Source organism: Dunckerocampus dactyliophorus, chromosome 12, assembly GCF_027744805.1.
Source record: "Dunckerocampus dactyliophorus isolate RoL2022-P2 chromosome 12, RoL_Ddac_1.1, whole genome shotgun sequence".
Classification (NCBI taxonomy): Eukaryota; Metazoa; Chordata; class Actinopteri; order Syngnathiformes; family Syngnathidae; genus Dunckerocampus; species Dunckerocampus dactyliophorus.
This window is the reverse complement of record NC_072830.1, coordinates 18169856-18190184: the sequence shown is the minus strand read 5'-3', so window position 1 is coordinate 18190184 and position 20329 is coordinate 18169856. Positions and strand designations below refer to the sequence as shown.

Below are 20329 nucleotides of genomic sequence, written 5' to 3'. Positions count from 1 at the left end.
ATGTTCATTGTGCGTGTGCTAACTTTATCTCGCCGCACAGATAGGCTACTACTGTATTTTTACCATTTTTCTTTCACCTCATATTTGGTGTCAAATGCTGATACTATGTGGGAATGCATAAAGGTAAGTTTTGATGACTTATTGAGTGCTAATGTGCACATTTGTCTCAAGTTAATTCATGCTAGCGTACTGCCTTTTCCCACACACGTCAAACAGCGATGTAATCATCTCTCTGGAAAAACTTGGCTGGAACTTGAACTGGTGGATGGTGGGTCGGCATTCATTTTGTGCTTTTAATTTGATGTTCTTCATGTCTTAGTTTTACACAATACATAATAAATAAGATAAATTAGATGGCTATATTGTACGAACCCCCCCGCCCCCCCGGTCCACTGGAGATTTGTGGGAACACAAGCCGGTCCGTGGGTCAAAAAAGGATGCACAACTTAGAAGATAGCAGCTTTTGTTTGAACCCAACCCATTTTTATGTGAGCAAAAGTACTGGAGCATGTGACGACTGACAGGTGTGTTTTGCTGCCCAAGTGTGTCCTACTGCATTGCTTATTCAATCAATAAATAGCACTGAATGTCTATGCTGACTTTCAGATTGAGTAGAAGAGGAAGACTTTTCGTGGTTTTAGTTCCCAAGAGAATGACTTTTCTGGTAGGCTACTGTTGTCTTTGTTGCAAGTACGATTTGGCACTTTTTAAATATCCATGTTGCACCACTGTTTGGCACGCACGCACTGTTTGGAAAAAAAGCATTTAGTTTATTAAAAGTAACGTATTTCGGTGCACTAAATAGCCCATTTTATGACATGGACACCTGCGGCTTATAGTCCGGTGTGGCTTATGTATGTACAAATCTGTTTTTTCCTCTAAATTTAGTGGGTGCGACTTATACAATGGAATTTACGTTATATTTCAGGGTATCTGCACAATTTTTGTACATATTTAAAGACTTGCAAGACCTTTTCAAAACATCTAATTAGAAAAATTATACCACGGCATAAAAAAATGACAAAATAGTTCCATCGATTCACGTGGCTTACTATTTTTAGGAGAATGAAACAATGCAGGTAAGTACAGTAGCACGAGTTTGAAAGTGTGAATGATTGTTTTATTTTCAGTATATGTAAGTTCCTTATTGGCTGAAGTGCAGCATTGATAGTTGCGGCTTGTCCGAGTGTTCCCCAGCAGACTGGAAGCTGTGTTGCTCCAGCATAACCAGAAAGAATTTTTTTTTTTTTTTACAATGAAGTTAAAATACGGGAAACTAATAAAACAGGAGGGCGTCGGGAAAGAAGGGCAAAATACGGTTTCTCTGTGAAAACGGGAGGGGTGAGATCTATGACCTAGCACCGATTCACAATAAGTCCAAAACGATGCCCCTCATAAATTAACAGTGTTGAGTGGGTACACTCTGTATAAAGTGCCGAGGCATAAATCCTTATCAGAATGAGCTGTTCACCTGGTTCTGCTGCAGTAGAGAAGACATTCCTGCCATATATTCCAGTGCTTGGATAGAGACAAACATCTGCTCTCCTCTTCCACTTCCAAAATCCAACCAGATGACTCGCCCGTCTACTGTAAGAGAACACTGCTTAAATCATTCATGTCAGTTTAGCAGGGAATCATTTATGAGTTTGCTGAAAGACAACCAAGTGTGATTAGCTGGAAATTTTGCACTCACGTCCAAGCATTCTAAATGTATCTGTTTTTTAGTTATTCCTACTCCTTATAGGATTCTCCACTCAAACAACCAGAAATGTCACATTCAGAGGGTATGATTTGGTATCGCCTACTTAAGCTGCCGCTGGCTTGCTTGCAGGTTGGAGCAAGCCTCAAAGGCCTTGACACATTATGAAAGCAGTGGATTTTTATTATATCGCGCCGTATTAAATCCAAACCTGTTCAGGGATGCTCATACACCGTACTTACAGTAATTCCTTTGTAATAATCGTTGAAGTATGTATTTCGGAAAACGCTATTACAACGGCAAGAAAAGTTCAGGAAAAAAAACAAAAAACACAGAGAAGCACCTTTCTCTGCGTTTGATAACCTTGTCGCTGTAGCTGAGTGGAGCCGGTACGCACACGCTGCAGTTTACAGTCAGCAACAACAAGCACAATTTATACTCAAATCAAATGTAAAACATTGTTGGATTTGGATCATTCAATAAACACCGTAAACATACCGCCAAGATTGCAAAGCCTGTTACGTTGAATGAAACAAAAAAAAAAGGAGGGGACGTATTGGAATTTGTGCAGCGATCGCATTGTTGACACATACCTGCATCCACCGGGGGATCCATGCACTATGATGACTCAAAGGTGGACCATGGTATCACTGTAACGTGGTTCTCATGAAGTCCAGAGCGATAACGCCAGCAGAAATGGTGTATAATATCCAGCAATTCCCCAAGTGACCCTATGTAAAACTTGCAATAATGCAATGCACGTAGCACCACGCACAGTGGATACTTCACCTTTACTGACTGCTTGTATTTAATTACTGAATAAATGAATGACCCACTTCCTGTTAATACGAACCCCTACTCACTAAATGTAGGGACAAAGTAGCAAAAGTGGCAACAGAGATTTCTTCTGCTACGTCTTATTCGCAGGTGCGCACGTGGTGTGTTATGAAGCAGAGTTACGATGCATACCTCCATCATTATACTGCGTTGATGAGCGAGGGCGAACAGGAGGCGCTAAATCCATTCTTTGTTGGGCAATTTTATTTATTTAATTTGTAAATTTTTTTGTGTTTTGTCTGTCTCATTCACTCTGAAGACGTTTCACACCACCAACATTTCTGTTCCATTGAAAATACGGGAAGCTATGTCCAATAGCTCATTTATGACCTAATTGATTTGGTAAATTAACCATGAAATCAGATTTCATCGATTGCATATTTATGCTAATTCTCAGCAGACCCAATCAACACTGATGGAAGGTCTTGTCAGTTCTGGTTGAGACTCCTGTGCAGTCTGACTCCCAGTAGTGGTTCATCTTGGATACAGATACCACCATTGTGGGAATCGGATCTCTACTGATCCAAGAAATATATGAGTGGCGCTGTACTGTTGAGACAAGCGCTTGAGCAGGATGGGATGGGAAACAATGTTAAAAGCAGCAGAGATGTCAAGGAGTGTAGGATACTAATGTGTCCTTAGTCCGCAGCAATGAGGAGGTCGTTTGTCATTGGAGCAGTGAAAGGGTTGACAGAAGCTGCTGTGGAGGTCACACTGATCAGGGACCTAGTACAGAGGTCAAGTTCAAGAGGTTTGTTGTGTTTATACTGGAAGTGAAGTAATATTGTTTTATGATATGTGAGAGGGCAACTTTACATGACCTCATTTAGTCGTGGTCATGATAATGAAGGGCTCTACGGAGCACAGTGGGTGTCAAAAAGGTTAAACGCTATATCATCAATGTAAAGGCCTGAAGAATATGTGGATTAGGGTTAGATGAGAGTGCTACTACAACCATGGCACATGTGCTTGAGACATTGCACGGTGACCTGGGTCGAAACTTTGAGGCGACAGTCTTGTCAGTTGTCAACAGCTTTCTGGGTGCGCTGGGCTTCTTTTCAGCTTCTTTCAGGCCTGCTAAAGTCAGACAGGTCTGTGCACTTATTGAGAGCATGTATTAAAAGATTATATTTGGGCCTTCGAGAATGGGTGTGACTTGAGCATGTTTCATAGTACAACAACCCTCACGGAAATGTGCCTGAGAGAATGCAGATTAGCGGGGTTTGACTTTTGTAAACGTAAAGTAACAAAGTAATTGCAAGTCAATTCACAAGTTGCTTGAGTTAACAAAGCTTCGCCGTTTTTGTTCTGTTCTACCCACCAGCAAATGTTTAAGTGACTGCAACTTTAGTGCGCAAGTCCGTCGTCTTCCCCATCTACACACACCCAGATAAATCCAGGTTTTCAAATCTTTTCCATTCTGGAGTTCATTTTTGTTTTGTTCAAGCACTGAAATCACGTTCTTCTAAGGACAAACGGCCAAAGTGTGGCAAAACTTTTACATTTCCACCCAAACCGTAACCTTTCCAATGGGGCACTGGCACGCCATCTGCTATTGTCATGAGGAAGCTGGAGTTTTATGCTGCTCCCTGTTTGCATGCTCAGGCGTGTTTTACGTCACTGGAAAGCTTAGTTCGTTGAGACTGTACTTCTATGTACCATTCCAGGATAGAAATTAAACTGCCGGCTCTGTAAACACTAACATTAGACCTGTCGCAATCATAAACATCAATGAAACTACCATTCAAAGCCTCGCCGCATTCCAACTTGAAAGACATAACGCATTCAGACACGTTGCTATGTAGTATTCCACACTGGTCACTAGGTGTCAGTAATGCTACTGTAACAACCTGTTGGTGTTGTAATGTTGATGCTCTAAAGTCTGATGTTTGCGAACGCACCTCGCTTGTAAATGTTATTGGCAGACAAGGAGGAAGTGTTGTTGGAGGAGACAAGTGTCCGAGCTAAACTGTGCTGTGTTGGAATTGAGCACGTGTATTGGCATTAAGGTTAGAAATAAAACTTTAAAAGAACGTCAGACTGTACGTTTTTACTTCGGTATACTTCACATATACATCCCAATGCTAACATGTGTGCGTCTATATTATGTCTTATTTTCTTTTAGTATGTCTACTATATTGGGTAATCTGAGTGTAAAGGTGACTATAGGGGTGTTATTTAATGTCTATGGGACTCTAATAGTGTTAAAACCATACTTATAAGGTCGTCAATTGGTTTTCTATGCTATAACTACAAAAATGCTCCATTTATAAATAAGGAATCCTACGTTGTGGAAATTCACTTATCATGATCGGGTCTGGAAGCAATTAACCGTGATAAACGAGGGATCACTGTAGTCCACACCAAGCCTTGCATTCATAAAGACGAATTAACCACTGCTGCAGATTTTCATCATACAGAAAAATCAAAGGATTCCGGCTAAAAACAACTAATGTAGGTATTCTAAGATGTTTTATACGTACTGTAGAAAAACCAGCTGGCATGTCAGATTGTTACAGTTGACAGATCTTATTATCAGTCATATTAACATTTAAACTTTTTCCTTTACACCATTTTGCTGTGGGTTTTGTTCTAGTTGTACTGTTTAATTGTACTTTTAGAATGTGCCACTGGCCAATAAAACACAAGCTGTGGGTCGCACGTTCAAAGCTTTTAGAAGAGCCCAAAGTACCGGGCCCAACATCCAAGTGCTCCAAACAAAGAAATGATCCAAACCCTCCAAAACAAATGCAACAGGCAAACAACCCAAAACAGCTGCATGTGTATGTTACAGTCAGGCTTCCAGGAAAGAGGGATGCCCAGAACAAAGTTGGCAGAATGAAAAGGTACGTTTTTCTTCGTGTCTTTGTTATACAATTGACTGTAAAAATCGGTTGCTCTATAATACTGGAAAATATTACATCTTAAGTTTTACAGACGGATATCCAACAGGTCTGACACCACGCTAACCATAATTTCCGTTTTGTTCCGTGGAGCAGCATTTCTCTCGTGTAAGTGTTTGTGGGGTTTGTGTGTGATTTTGGCATTCACAGTATTTTTCTTTTGCATTTTAGGTTTTAAATGCTGGTGGTGGTTTGTTTTGGATCATTTCTTTCTGTGTATGCGGAGTTTGGACGTTGCTGTACCAAAGCCATAGTCCTTTACTCCATGTGGTTCAAGGATAGCTTTACATTTCACTTCACTTCAAAACCCCGCAATGTTAATCAATGAGGCGAAGGAGTCAGTGCAGAAAAGCATTATCATGATTAAAACTTACCTCTGCAGTAATGAGCTCATCTTCGATCTGCTGCGATGCCAGTAGTCTTAAACTATATGGAAAACGATACAATACACAGCAATAGTAAACATAAAACATGTATAATTTACTCTTGAATAATATACACAGAACCTAAACTCCTTCCGATTTGCCGTCGTTTTTTCCCGTTATGTGTGAGAAACAGATGACGATCAATAATAACATGATTATGATAAGAACTTTCGCCACATGACCTCCCACGCCTGATCCCAACTATTACTGTAAGATGACATATTTCCCGATACTACCGACCACGGCATATTGTGACAGAGTCAAATGACCTAAAAATAACCTACGTGACAAACCTGTCAATCTGTGTGAATCTTACCTTTTCGTCTGCAGCACGACAGTGTCCAAAATATGTCATTGACTATTTACTGTTATTCATTCTGTGACTTTTCTCCATCTCTGTTGTCTTAGTTGGAGCGTATTGTACATGATACACTTCCATATGTCTGGAGAAGTGTCAGTCTCTTCTGCAGCAGGAACTGGCTGCACCGCTTGTCCGCCAAATCTTCAAAATAAAATGGAATGCAGTCGCTGCGAGAAACACAATGCAGCTCAAGCAATAGACTTCATTGTCAAAAGCACACAATTTAAATAAAGAACAGGTAATTACATATACAATTACTGGTTTTACATGTTCACTTTTGAAACCTCACACCATCATGTGCGCCTTGATTATTTTTTCTGTTCTTGTTTAAGTCCTAAAAAAAAATAACTCTGAGCATACAACCAAGATTTGACGGTGCGGTTCTTAGTAGAGAAAAGACTGGTAAAGGTTATGAATAGAGACGCGTCAAAAAGTGTCATTTAACTTTAAAAGTACAGTCGTACCGTCGTTTATATTGATTTATTTTGAAAAAGGCACCGGCGAAACGGATGTGAGGCCAATCAAACCGACGCTGTAATGGAATGTTGTTATATGTAACATCCAGTTTCAATTTCAGATTAAAAGGATAAACGCTAACGCTGCACATTACCAAAGTGAACTGATTTGGACGGCTAAAGTTGGCATGTATGAAGACTGGGATGAGCACTGGACGTGTTAATAGAAAGTTAGCTAAGCAGGATGGAAAAGTGTCTCACCTCACCTGTATATGACTTGATAGCTTGACATATAGGTCGATTTCACTATTCCCTGACTGTTTATCTGTGGCCCGAGGAAGTAGTAGGCATACAAAAACCACATCATTTTCAATAGAGGAAAAATATTCTAACGTGAAAGACGTTCAACTACTTTTATTTTGAATAAAAGCCCGAGCGGAAGCAATTTGAGAAGTGCCTGTACTCTAACACTTAACGATAGAGATGTGATTTACAGCTCTTTCAAGGGAGCGCTGATATTAAGGAATTGTTTATCTAAAAGAGCCGTTCAAAATTCTGTCTCATTGTTAGATTTATTCATGTACAAGTCTACTGTAAAATTTCCCACAAAAGGACATTTAAGAAATCAAAAAGTCTATATTAAAAACATTGAATGACCTTAAAATGTACTTAACATGTCACGGCTTCGCTCTATCATTAATTAATAAATCAAGATGTTTTGTGGTTGAAGACGTCCTATTATTAGTAAAAAAAAAAAATGCATATTGAAGAAAAATTTTTATCAATTTTTACTTAAATTAAACATTTTCAAGCATAAAAATGTCAAAATGGACTAAAATACATATATAAGACATTCAGAAGACTTATTCAAAGACTGTGAATATGTAGTATTAACGATTGTAGGTGTCAGTAATGGTGAGACACACAAACACCAAACAAAAGGCTTTTATTGCCGGTTTGAGTTATCTCATTCATCCTTTTTCTATGCTGCTTAATTCCTCATGAAGGTCACGGGGGAGGCGGGGCACACTCTGGACTGGTCGCCACATATAGACAATACAACCTTTCACACTCACATTCATAACTATGGTATAGTTAGAATTACCAATTAACCTAACATGCATGTTTTTGGAATGTGGGAGGAAGCCAGAGTACCCGGACAAAACCTTCACACGGGGAGAACATGCAAACTCCACATAGAGATATCCAACAGAGATTTGAACCGAGATCTTCCAGATCTCTTGACAGTGTGGCCAAGCATTAGGCCACCGTGCGGCCCAACTGAATTATCTCACAACAGGCAAAATTATCCCTAATAACAACATGGGCTCCTGTTGCTGGAGTAACTCACGGCAAGCTAAAACTCTCTTCCCCAGGAAACACATTTATAGCAACACACACGAGCACAAGTCTTATTTATGTCTTACATGGCTTATTTACTCTTATTATGGCTACTATATTGAGTAATATGACCATAAAGGTGACTATAGGGTTGTTAATTCATGTCGAGAGGGCTCTAATAATGGTAAAACCATATTTAGAAGGCCTAAACGATGGATTACTATATATATATAAACATAGAAAAAAACTAGAATGAAAACTGGGACATGATAAAAATGTGAATGTAAAATTGTACTACCCTACCTGGTGTGTGTACACCTAAACTACTTTACAAACAAGAGCTCAGGTTCTTGACTCAAATCCACGTCCAAACAATGAACTACAAAAGTGCATCCAAATGCTGCTACATTTCCTTTGACTCTGGGTCATTTCGTGTTTTTTTTTTTCAAGTTGCTAACATCTCCTCCCTGATACAATAGCAAAAAAGTCTTCAGTCCCGTCAGGTTTGCGCTCAAAAATATCTCCACCTCCAATTTAGCTGCATATATGGGGTTTAGAATTTGGCTATATGGGCAATTGCCTTGCGTAACCCCTCCCTAGTGCAGCTTTAACAGCGAAACAGACGAGAGGGGAAAAACGGCAGGCTCCTGATTGAGAGCAGTCTCCATTAGGTCATTTCAACGAACCGTTCAAAGACTCAACTCGTTCGCGAACGACCCATTACTACTTGACATCCATCGTGAGCACAGTGTCTTCAACAGTATGGCGTCCGAAGAGCTCGCTAGGAAGCTACAGTCACGGCTGGCCGCTTCGGAGGACACCGAGCCGAAGCCAGAGCTGGAGGAGAACCTCGCCGCAACCAAGTTTACAGAGTCCTCGGCAGCATGTGGCGACTCTTCCTCCGAGCTATCCGCCAAACTAAACCGAAGGCTCGACATCAACGAGGGCAACGCTCCCCCTCGGGCGAGTCGTGTTTTCAACCCCTACACGGAATTCAAGGAGTTCTCCCGGAAGCAGATTAAGGACATGGAGGTGATGTTTAAACGGTAAGATGGACACTCTGTACAGTCAGTATTTCGGTCGTCTGCGCACGCATGGAAGTGTCGGCCTGTTGTCCCTATCTTGCGCAATTTAGAAGATCGTGATGAGATTAAAACGGATTAATTAATTACATTAATCAAACGGAGCTGCTGACAGGAAGATTCCAGGTGAAAGCACTTTTTGGAATGAATCCATCTTGCTAGGTGCCGAGCAAGGTGCCTCCTCACATGCGGTTAGTATGAAATTCTTTTCATTTTTTTTGGCTACCGTGTCGCAGCCAGATAGGAAATGACGAATTATCGTACCAGTATGTGAAAATCATCGCGCATCCATCCGTTTTCTTCCGTTTATCCGGGGGAAGCAGTCTCAATATGGAAGCGTAAAAAAAAATCGCATTTTAGAAAAAAGATCGCACATGCACCATTTGCCGTTGCTCGGGACCCTCTGCTACAGTAAAACAGTCCTACTAATGTTAAGATGGATAATGTCATATTGTCGTCCCCAAAAGAAAACTATCGTGCTCACTATATTTTATAATGCAGTTTTATCTTATTTTATTTTATTTTATTTATAAACGAACAGCGCTATTGGAAAAAAAGCTGCCACTTGCAGAACAGTGCCCCCACCTGGCTGAAAAGAGGAATGTGCACAACGCCCAGCGCAGTGCAGGATGCATTCTGTTTGTGTTTGCTAATGGCCATTTATTGAAGGAGTCAAATTATTGTGCATTGTAGGATTTTATTTTTAAATTGTTGACCGTACAGTCGGTGAAATTCTCATACAAATACAATCATTATCATATGTATGCCAATGCTGCGTTACAGTCACAAAAGACACTAGCAAATAGAAGTGGGCGATACTAAAAATGTTGCGATTGATTTATTCTACTTATTCCCCGAGTTTGTGAACAATATAAATATGTACAATATATTTGAACAAGAAAAGAAACAGAGCAAACTGAAAAATGTCCATCTCGACGCGTTAGTATCGGTATGATACCAATACTACGCTGGTATCAGTAATATTGATATTTGGATTGATCCGCCCACCCCTAACAATTATTGCCACGGCAACCGTGTGACATGAACACACAGCATTCCTCCACTATCTAAGGACCGCCTTTAAGATTGCTTCATTTGCCCAAATGATCTTGTTGACTCAACCTTCAGTGAAACATTGTTTCCATACCTTCACAATAGCTTTTCTAAAATAAGCACTGCTTACATACAGTAAATATAAATACTATTTGCCATTTACTTGGTTCACTGCTTTGTTCTATCGAGTGAGCTGAGTTGACCTAATTAACAAGGCTGAAAGTGTCATCCTGACACCAACCAGGAGCTGGCGAGCAGTACTTACGGTCAAAGAAAGATACTTGGGAAGATTAGTTCGATAAATTATTGAATGGGATCGCTGCTGCAGTAATGAAGCGAATAGAACCAAGGCAGCAGAGCCAACTTGCCCCGGCTGTTGGGGCTCGCCGGGGGGTCAGTGAGAGCGACTCGGAAGTGTCTGCCGTCATGTTTACAAATTACAGGTACGTTGCATGTTAGCATGAAAGGAGATTGTGATTGAGATTGATTGAGATTGTGAAGGAGATTGAGATTTTTTTGCCATTGGCGGGTGGTCCCGGATCGCAACCCCTGTGAAAAGCGGGGCTCTATTGTACTGACTCCAATTGAATGTTTTCATGCTTATCTTTTCCCCCTAGCTTTACCGCTGGCAGTTAGTCAAATGATGTTGAATGCCCTTTAGAAGACTGGTTTTATTGTTTGTTTTGTTTTCACTGTGTTGCTCTTGCATCCATAATGTGGAGCCCCTACAGAGTTCTGATTGGACAGATAGTTAACACGGTCACAGGCTGTTATAAAGGAGGCATAGTTCTCCCACTGCATGCAACCTAGTTCCAAAACTTGGTATTCTGGTATTCAGTTACTCCAGGCTGAATTCACTGAACTGAATCTCTACAATGCTGAATGGCAGAAAGTTACTGATCTTGTGCCAAACACTCTGACATCAATAATAAACAAGAAACATGTTATACAATGAGTCTCATTACAGCCTTTTGCAGACAAAATGGCAACATTTGTTACACTGCAATTCAAAGCACAGTCACTGGATATAATGGTTATAACTGGTTATAATAAAAAAATGTAAAACTTGACTGATTACAATGGTTTTTGTCTGCTCCGATTTCACAGATTTCATACTGTTTAATTTAAGTTTTTCCTGATTTCTATTAAATAATTTTTTAAATTTCCCTCCCAATATAGTCAAACCATTTGATGAGCTAAAACCATCAGCAGACTAAATTACCAGACCTTCCAACATTTCCCATTTTAACATTTAAAAACATTTTGAAGATGGCGAAATGACCTTGCAAATTGCCGAGCGGAGTTAAAAAAAAAAATAATAAAACACCAAAAAAAAATGTATACAGGCTATAAGTATAATTTGTATTTTCCAAAGAGATTTCTTGCCATTGTGCATAGTCCTCAAATGAACTCTCTGGTAATGAACATTCCTTTTGTTTCCCTGGAAACGAGTGCCCTGCATGGTCACTGGTGAATGTGCTGCAAGGGAATGACATGCTTTCTGGGCCTCTGGGATCCCGGAAAAATAAGCCAAGGAAGTGTTGTTGTGTTTCATGAACATAAATGCCATTCCAAGGGAGGGGCTGCTTTGGCTTAATTAAGAACCCTTAAGTTACTTATGGTGTGTAACTAACCGCTCTTACCCTCTCACCAAACTCTCAGAACTGTAAGGGGCTATCCACACGGAAACATTTTCAGGTCAAAACAGCAAAGTGTTTTATCGTTTCAGCCTTTCTTCCACACGGAAATGGCGTTCTGTGTGACCCGAAATGGTATCTTTTGAAAACTTCTTCCATAGTCGGAAAATCTGAAAACGCTGGCCTGTCGTTTCTATATTGACGGCCGAACCGCTGCGTTACAGAAACTATGACCTCACAGACCCGTCGCCATCACGTGACCAGAAGTGAGCTTTGAAGACAAGCCAACATATTATCTGAATAGTTCAACAAATATTTCCTGATATTTTGCGTCAACGTAATTCCACTCCGTTTTAAGTCTTTGTTTTTATGGAATAATTTTATGAAGTGATTTTACCCTTCTTTTCTGTATAGCACTTTGAATTGTGTATGAAATGTACTCTTGCCTTGCCTTGCTTTGCCTATATGAGCCTCGGAAACCGGAAGACGACGGACTTATGCGCATGCGTTCTTTCTTCTGCAGTTTGGTGTTTCACTGGGTTCCGGCTGCTTGTCTGTTTACAGAGCCACACGTGGGTGTGCCTTGTGTGTTACATCCTTATCAGCGAGTGATCTGTTCCCGTGTGGATGCAACTATTTACTAATCCGGCACAAGGTGGATGCGTTTTTTCAACATGCAAAAAAAAAATTAACTAAAATCTCAAGAACATTCCTGTGTGGACAGGGCCTAAGTTTCGGTTCTTTGCTTATCTTACCCGGCACTGCTGCTAAGTTGGGTAGTTGTTGGAACAGTTGTGACATATGAGTACAACCAGCTGCTGTCTAATACAATTACAGTGTATTGCACCAAGGCCCGACTCTGACGCTTTTTTATGAGCCTGACCATGGGATGATAGAATGAATTAATTAAAAGTTAATTGTTTCCCAACGAACATTCATATATGAAAGAGCCCCATGGACCTTTTGAAGTGGAGGAATGAAACAATGGCTCATTTCTCCTGGCGACTGCAGATAAGTTGAAGGCCAACTGATTTGGCTTATCAGTGCACATTGCACAAACAGCTCTTGAATGTTTCTAAAGATACAGCACCACACCTGAACGACTACAACCCTCACATTTCACTAATCATTTGATCATATCTTCTCAAAGGACGATACAAGCCGACGTGCTGTGGATAACTTTTAATGTTAATGCTATTTAGTGTCATGTTGTATTTCCACGATCAAACATGATGATAATTTGATGGACAGATCTACACTTAAAAATATATATATAAATGCAACACTTGTTTTTGGTCCCATTTTTCTTGACTTGAACTGAAAAATGTAAAACTTTCTATGTACGCAAAAGGATTTATTTTTCTTTCATTGATTTTCTATGCCGCTTGTCCTGACAAACAACCATTCAGACTTCATGCCTTCATACCTATGGACAATTTAGATCCTACAATTAACCTAACATGCATAGTTTTGGAATGTGGGAGGAAGCCAGAGTACCCGGAGAAAACCCACGCACGCACGGGAGAACATGCAAACTCCACACAGAGATGCCCAAACGGAGATAAGAACCCAGATCTTCCAGATCTCCTGACTGTGTTGCCAACATACTAACCGCTCGGCCACCGTGCGGCCCCACAAAAGGCTTATTTCTCTCAAATATTGTTCACAAATCTGTCTAAATCTGTGTTATTGAGCACCTCTACTTTGCCAAGATAATCCATCCACCTCACAGGACAAGATGCTGATTGGACGGCACGATTATTGCACAGAAATGTTGCTCTCAATGCAACGCAGTACAAAACAGGAGCCTGAAAACTCCCGCTAACAGACAGACATTAGCGGAATGATTTTCACATTGTGTTCCGTGTGACAAGACCAGTGGAACACAATCCGTGTCATTCATGCTGCATGTTGCCAATGACATGGTGCACATTGACGTGGTGGAAAATCTGGGATTTATCCATAAACCGCAACGTTTTTTGCAACTCCTACACAACAAGAAAATATTGTGAGAGCACTGGAGGGGGTGTAATTCATGCAGTCATGTGTAAAAATTAGGACACCTCATGTGGTGTGTTTTGACAAAAGGGACATTTTTTCCAAGAGGCATTTTTATTTTGTCAGGAAAGTAAAATTCCCGCAGAACTACGATCTGTTTTGTAGGTTCCAAGTGATGGCCGAAATTGGCTGAAGCAGAAATGCAGGTGTGAGTGGGGGGGGTCAGCAGTGATCACACCCTGCACACATGCTCTGTATGGCGTGATGATCCACAAGTTAACAGTGGAATAAATTGATACGTATTCTTGCAATATGCACTTGTATACTTGAAAATGGTTTTGTTAGACTCTTATACTAAAGGTTCACACCTCCTGAGTGAAACTGACTGACTTCATGACTTGGGCTTTGTAGGTATGACACTGGTAAAGATGGCTTCATCGACCTAATGGAGCTTAAGCTGATGATGGAGAAGCTGGGGGCTCCACAAACCCATCTGGGCCTCAAGAACATGATCAAGGAGGTTGATGAGGACTTCGATGGAAAACTGAGCTTTCGAGAGGTGAGCGCGCCATTACGCGTTTGTGTGTGTTTACATTTACAGTAGCTTTAAAAACAGTCTTATGGGGTAAGGTTGCTGTTGATTCAGTCATTGGAATTGGGGGTGGGTGTCAGTTGACAATTTGGAAAGGTGGTGTTGGAGAATGAAGGGAGTAAACCCACAAAACAAACTCGCATACAAAGACATGAACGGTTCATCATTTTTGGTAGGTTTATTTTAACAGAGAGACCAAATATTACAAAAAAAAAGTAAAATTAAGGTTATAAATTAATTTGTATTTGATCCCAAAGCAAAGCATGACTGAGTACTGACTGAAAAATGCTTGTTGGCAAGTACTGAGGACAGACATTTCTTGTAGTTGGTCACCAGGATCGCTCACATATCGAGAGGGATTTGGGTCAATTCCTCTTTATAGATTCCCTCCAAACACTTAAAAGAAAACAGCACTTTTTTTTGGGAATTTTGCCCATCATCCACAATCTTTACGTGTGAGACATGAACACTCTTTTTTTTGGGTGGGGGGCGTTCTAAATAGAGAAAACGATGCACATACTGGGATTCACCTAGTCCGCCTATGGAGCCTTCTATATGCGGGTTACTTTATATAAATGGAACATTGTTGGCATTTATGGAGGGTTTTTTTTTTTTTTTTTAAGAGGGTTAAATAAGCGGTATAGGTGTTTCCCATTACGTGCATTTTTAGCTGCCTCATCCTAGCTGTTTTTCTTTCTTTGGAACGCACTGAAAAGGGAAAGACTTGTGTTCATGTTTCACAAAATGATTGTGGGTGGTGGGCAAAATTCCCCCCCCAAAAGTGCTGTTTTCCTTTAAGGTTTCACGGCTGTTGTTTGACAACTCATAGTTCCAGCTCCCTCCACGGATTTCAATGGGATTAAGATCCGACCACTCTAGGATCTTAATGTTCTTCTTCTTCAGCCACTCCTTTGTTGCTTTGGCTGGATGTTTTTGGGACATTGTCATGTTGGAAGAGCCATCTGCAAAACATCTTCATTGTTGCGGCAGAGACCAAAATGTTCTCGTCCAAGACACGACATGGCCCCGTTCATCGGCCATATGGCAAAGTCTCCTTTGTACCCTTAGCAGGGAAACAGCCCCAAAGCTGAATGTTTCCACTTCCATGTTTGGCCTGTGGGGATGGTATTGTTGGGCTCATACTTAACATTTTTCTGACCACCACATCACATTCTCTCATCATTCAGGTATTCATTGGCAAACACCAGAGAGACCTTGCTAACACTGCAGGATCTCAATCTATTACAGCAAAGTGTGTTGCTAATGGTTTTCCAACTTGCTTGAGTTCATTAACCATCATTAACCATCCATTTTCTATGCTGCTTATCCTAATTAGGGTCTCGGGGGTATGCGCTTTGGGCGAGAGGCGGGATACACCCTAGACTGGTCGCCAGCCAATCGCAGGGCACGTATAGACAAACAACCATTCACACTCACATTCATACCTATGGACAATTTAGAGTTGCCAAGTAACCTAACATGCATGTTTTTGGAATGTGGGAGGAAACCGGAGTACCCGGAGTAAAACACACGCACGCACGGGGAGAACATGCAAACTCCACACAGAGATGACCAACGGAGATTCAAACCCAGGTCTTCCCGATGTCCTGACTGTCTGGCCAGCATGCTAACCACTCGTCCACCCTGCGGCCATTAACCATCTCCTCCCTCGTAATTCTGGGCTGGTCCCTCATTCTTTCTCAGAACTCTTGAATGGAGCTCCAATAGTTCTCGAGTGATTGACTTCTTGCTGATGGTCTTGTAGCCCATTCTTGTGCGGGTCTTGAATCTTGTCCTTGAGGTCCTTTGACAGTTCTTTGGTTGAATTCATGGTGGTGGAGAGGCTTGAATAGAGAAGTTTCTGTGACAGGTGTCTTTTTATCCAGGACAGGTGTCTTTTATCCAGGACAGGCCTAATTTGTGTGTTTCATGATCAGAATGCTTGCTCGTTGGTAGGGGATAAAACAAGTATTTCCTATACTCAAATACAAATTCATTTCTAACCTTTATTTAATGTCAGTGTTTTTTTGTTTTTTTTTTACATTTTGTTTCTCTGTTACAATAAACCTACCGTAAAAATTCAGGACCGTTATAAATTTTTGTAAGGTGTAAACATTGAAGTAAAAAGTCAGTTTTGCATAATGGGTCCCCCATAATACAATTCAACAACCCCAGGCAGCTATGGTTGTTCTTTTCATATGCATTTTCATTGGTGAAAAGGAGCATCACCAAACATGTGAAAGAGTGCATCGTGACAACAACTGAGATCCAACATGAGATGCATGAACCATTGCTAACTTTTCCACAGTTTCTGTTGATCTTCCGGAGGGCAGCAGCTGGAGAGCTGCAGGAGGACAGTGGTCTGATGGCACTGGCCAGGTTGTCTGAGATTAATGTCGCCACAGAGGGAGTGATGGGGGCCAAAGACTTCTTTGAAGCCAAGGTATGTTGTCAGATACTTAACCAGACAAGTGACTAATTTACATAAAATGTTCCCCTTTTTCCTTATATACCAATGACATGAATAAAGGAACGTCTCTCAAATGGTCTTCTATTTTAGACCTTCGAAGGATGTTCTTGCATTTAGGGTCCTGATCCTGCTATCTTTTCATTCATATTTTTTGTTTGTCCTATCATAGGCACTAGTAAGTAATTTGGTGCTGAGCTTTTACTTTTGATGAAGGTACAACTGTGGCACCATTTTTGTGGCTTAGATTTAATAAGCAAAGGTTGAATCAAGACAACTGGACTCTTTTTGTTTGTTGAAGATGTTTCATCTTTAATCCAAAAGGCGTCTTCAGTTTAAAATTTTAAGTTTGGAGTCTCCCTGTTTATGTCCCTGACAAGTGTGTCGTTGATGTTGTGGTTGTGGCCAGGCATGACTGGTGGCAAAACAGCTGGTTAGTGGCCACTCCTCCCGTACAATGAGACAATGTTTGGGGTCGAGATATTAGGACATTTTACAAGCAGATGACAGGTGATGGTGCAAAGCTCCGTATTCACAATTTGGACATCATTGTCCCTTCTTTTTGAGTTGCCGTGCCCGAAGAAACTGTCTTCTTATGTTGTGCCATCGTTTGTATAAGGGTTGTTTGGTCTCTCCAATGCAGAGGTCATTGCACTCCTCACTACACTCCACTGCATAAACAACATTGTAGAAACAGGAGGCGGAATGTGGTGGTCCCTTACAAGGTTTGGCAGAGCATCTCGGAAGGATTTTCTCCAAACATACTGATGCATTTCAAACCCATAATTTAGAACTGAAGAAGCCTTTCGGACGAAAGGTGAAATGTTTTCAACAAACAAAGAGTTCAGTTCCTTATTGAAGTATTTTAATTACCATTCTGTTCAACTTGCATGCCATAAAATTTGGTAAAAATGTTTGTTTGTAGACAAAATTTCAGTTTTTTAAGTACTGGTTTGTCCGCTTTCTAAATACAGGTTTTACTATTATAAGACATGAAATAAAACCTTTGTCACTTTTACACTCTATTATTCGTTGTTTACATCACATGCGCAGGCTACATGATCACTGCAGGAAAAAAGACAGCTGCTGCTGTCATAGCAAGTTACCAAGCAAACTAGTTGTCCTCCCCAATTTACTATTCTAAACTTAAAGTGTTTCAAACGGAATGGGGAAAGAAGGACAAAGAAGCCCAAAACATACCACTTCCACATGGAATGAGAGGATAACCAATTTCCCCACGCGATCTCAGCCATGGCATGTCGGCTCGGCTCTGCTGGCTCAGTAGCCAATCTCCGTGCAGTGTGAAAGGTAATGTAATGTAACATTACTGATTCCTACTAACCAGAATACTACATTTAACTTGTCTTTCAATATTTTTTGACTAATAATAGGCCATAGTCAACCACAGAACAGCCATCATTTATGATTTTTTTTTTTAAACCGCAACATAATGAGGGACAACTGTACAGATTTGGCACAGGTGTTGGATAATATGTAAACGTTTCCAGACCCCACCCTGGAGTAGAATACTTAACTTGACTAATTATTTGCCTAAGTGCACTGGCGGTAATTCCATTGTTACAACTTACTTTATATGTCTTTGTGTCAAAGAGCGCTATTGTTTCAGCAGTGCTACAGTGACCATATCAAACTATTTCTGGCTGTACTATAATTCAGTCAGAAATCATACGCAAACAGTGGCATAGGCGAACATAGCCTTGTCCAGAAACAGGAAATGTAGTTAGGATATGGCTTTACTGCATGTTGTATAGTTAACTTTAAACAAAACCCGTGCCAAGAAAACCCATAAATCCATAAACTTAAGAGGCAAATCCATGGAACTGGTGCAGAAGATGGCAGTATATACGGTATATACAAAGTGGAGCAAAAAGAATGACTGTGTGCTTATGTGACGGATCTTGTGTGTGTGTGTGTGTGTGTGTGTGTGTGTGTGTGTGTGTGTGTGTGTGTCACCAGATGCAGGCTCTGTCTGTGAGCAGCAAGTTTGAGGCTGAGATTCGAGAGGAGAAGGAAGAACGCAAGAAACAGGAAGTGGAGAAAAAAGAGAGGCAGGCCGCCTTCAAGCAGCTGCAGTCGGCATTCTGCTCATGATACTGCACAGGAAGCTGACGGCAATCCTGAAGATGCATGTTCCATGTTCAACACATTCAAAAAAAAAAAAAAAAGCATTCACAGTACTTTGATTCTTAAATGATATTGCTCAGAATTTGGCACTTTAAAACACTGTTAGGTAGTTGTATGAAGTAAGACCCACTTCAAATGAAACCATTCAGCACTGGTCCAAATTCACGGGGTTATCCCTCAGTTTACTCAGCTTTTCTCTATTTTTTTTTCTTCTATACATGTCACTATGTACTCGTATTGCATTTTGACCCTGAAGTGAAACTATATATTCATGTTGTCGTGTTTTCAGTGACTGCTGTTTATGTTGTCCAACATCGCTGGGTTGGCTTTGTTTCTCATTTGGGTCTGGAAGATGTTATGTTCTACTACGGTCATGTCGTTTCACTTTTTAAACTTAATTCAAATAACTGTATATTTATGTGTTTGCGTGGAAAAATAATATATTTCAGTGATTGCAGTACAGTATACTGCCATTGGATTACTTGTGTGGAAGCATTAGGTGGTAGTAGGCCTTATGCAGTGTTGGCTCCTGACTTTAGCATTTGCTCATTTGCTAAGCTTTGTGATTAAGTTGTTTATTAATGAGGACATATTCCAGAATAATTATTTGTCCAGTCCCAAGGCTGCTCCGAACAGGGCTGTTTTCGAGAACGTTGTAAATGTGCTGCAATTCCTGATTTTTGTTATTTTGACCAAAACATGTCCGACACGTTATCAAGACAGCTCGGAAAAAGCGTGACATGGCTCCTTTTAAGGCTAAGATTCAATACTTAACACCATTCCCCTTCAAAGTGTGTTTTAAGGTTGTATCGTCACCATTTTGTCATTGCTGAATGCTTATCCTTATTGCAGATGTTTGATTTTTATTTTTTTGTGTGTGCAGATTAAAAAGAAGATATCATGTGTCATCCAAACCAACCTTAGTTGTTTGTGTATGTGTGTTATAGTCAGTTTAAGTGCGCCCAACATTTACGACTCCGCAAATTGTAATACAAGAGCAATGAAGTAATGGACATGTAATGTGAAAGTTAAATGACAAGTCATCAACAGCCATGACTTACAGTATCAGGCTCTCCATCCTCCTTTTGTTCCTGGGTGTATTGTGTCCCTCTAAAACAAAATCTACTGTGCATATCACTTACTCTCTTGGGTGTTTTGTTGTGGGGAAAAAAATGTATTTTTTCATAGATAAATAGTATATATTTGTTTTAGCAGAGACTTGTATGTTGCCAAACATTAAAATGTGCAGTGAAATATATTTTTGGGCACCTGAAAAGATGTAATCATACTTCCTAACAGTTGGGGGTGTATTTCAATAAAGGATTGAAAGCACA

The 20329-nt window shown here is 40.5% G+C and overlaps 2 protein-coding genes across 4 annotated transcripts in view; one reads left to right on the top strand and one right to left on the bottom strand.

Annotated features, from left to right (window-relative positions):
- The window catches only part of nlrx1 (NLR family member X1), a 24835-nt gene extending 15847 nt beyond the window's left edge, over positions 1-8988 (bottom strand). The window contains exons 1-4 of one of the 2 annotated variants that reach the window (XM_054794053.1): positions 8325-8988; positions 6181-6392; positions 5814-5865; positions 1472-1584 (exon numbers count right to left, since the gene is read on the bottom strand). In XM_054794053.1, the coding sequence (XP_054650028.1) occupies positions 1472-1584; positions 5814-5833 (133 nt within the window). In that variant the 5' untranslated portion in view covers positions 5834-5865; positions 6181-6392; positions 8325-8988. Of the gene's footprint in view, positions 1-1471; positions 1588-5813; positions 5866-6180; positions 6393-8324 lie in introns of both variants that reach the window. The other variant, XM_054794052.1, reaches the window with a different exon arrangement.
- efhd1 (EF-hand domain family, member D1) lies at positions 8664-20329 on the top strand. Of its 2 annotated transcripts, none has more exons than XM_054794077.1 (4): positions 8664-9067; positions 14203-14350; positions 16692-16826; positions 18828-20329. In XM_054794077.1, exons 1-4 carry the CDS (start codon positions 8784-8786, stop codon positions 18960-18962), a joined length of 702 nt encoding a protein of 233 aa, XP_054650052.1. In that variant the 5' UTR covers positions 8664-8783; the 3' UTR covers positions 18963-20329. The 2 variants fall into 2 exon arrangements, with proteins under 2 accessions (XP_054650052.1, XP_054650053.1); XM_054794078.1 differs by lacking the exon at positions 8664-9067 and adding an exon at positions 9123-9294.

Coding starts and splice junctions, on each gene's coding strand:
- efhd1 (XM_054794077.1), top strand. CDS start 8,784: ATGGCGTCCGAAGAGCTCGCTAGGAAGCTACAGTCACGGCTGGCCGCT. Junction 14,351..16,691: donor GAAAACTGAGCTTTCGAGAG/GTGAGCGCGCCA, acceptor ACTTTTCCACAG/TTTCTGTTGATCTTCCGGAG. Junction 16,827..18,827: donor AAGACTTCTTTGAAGCCAAG/GTATGTTGTCAG, acceptor GTGTGTCACCAG/ATGCAGGCTCTGTCTGTGAG.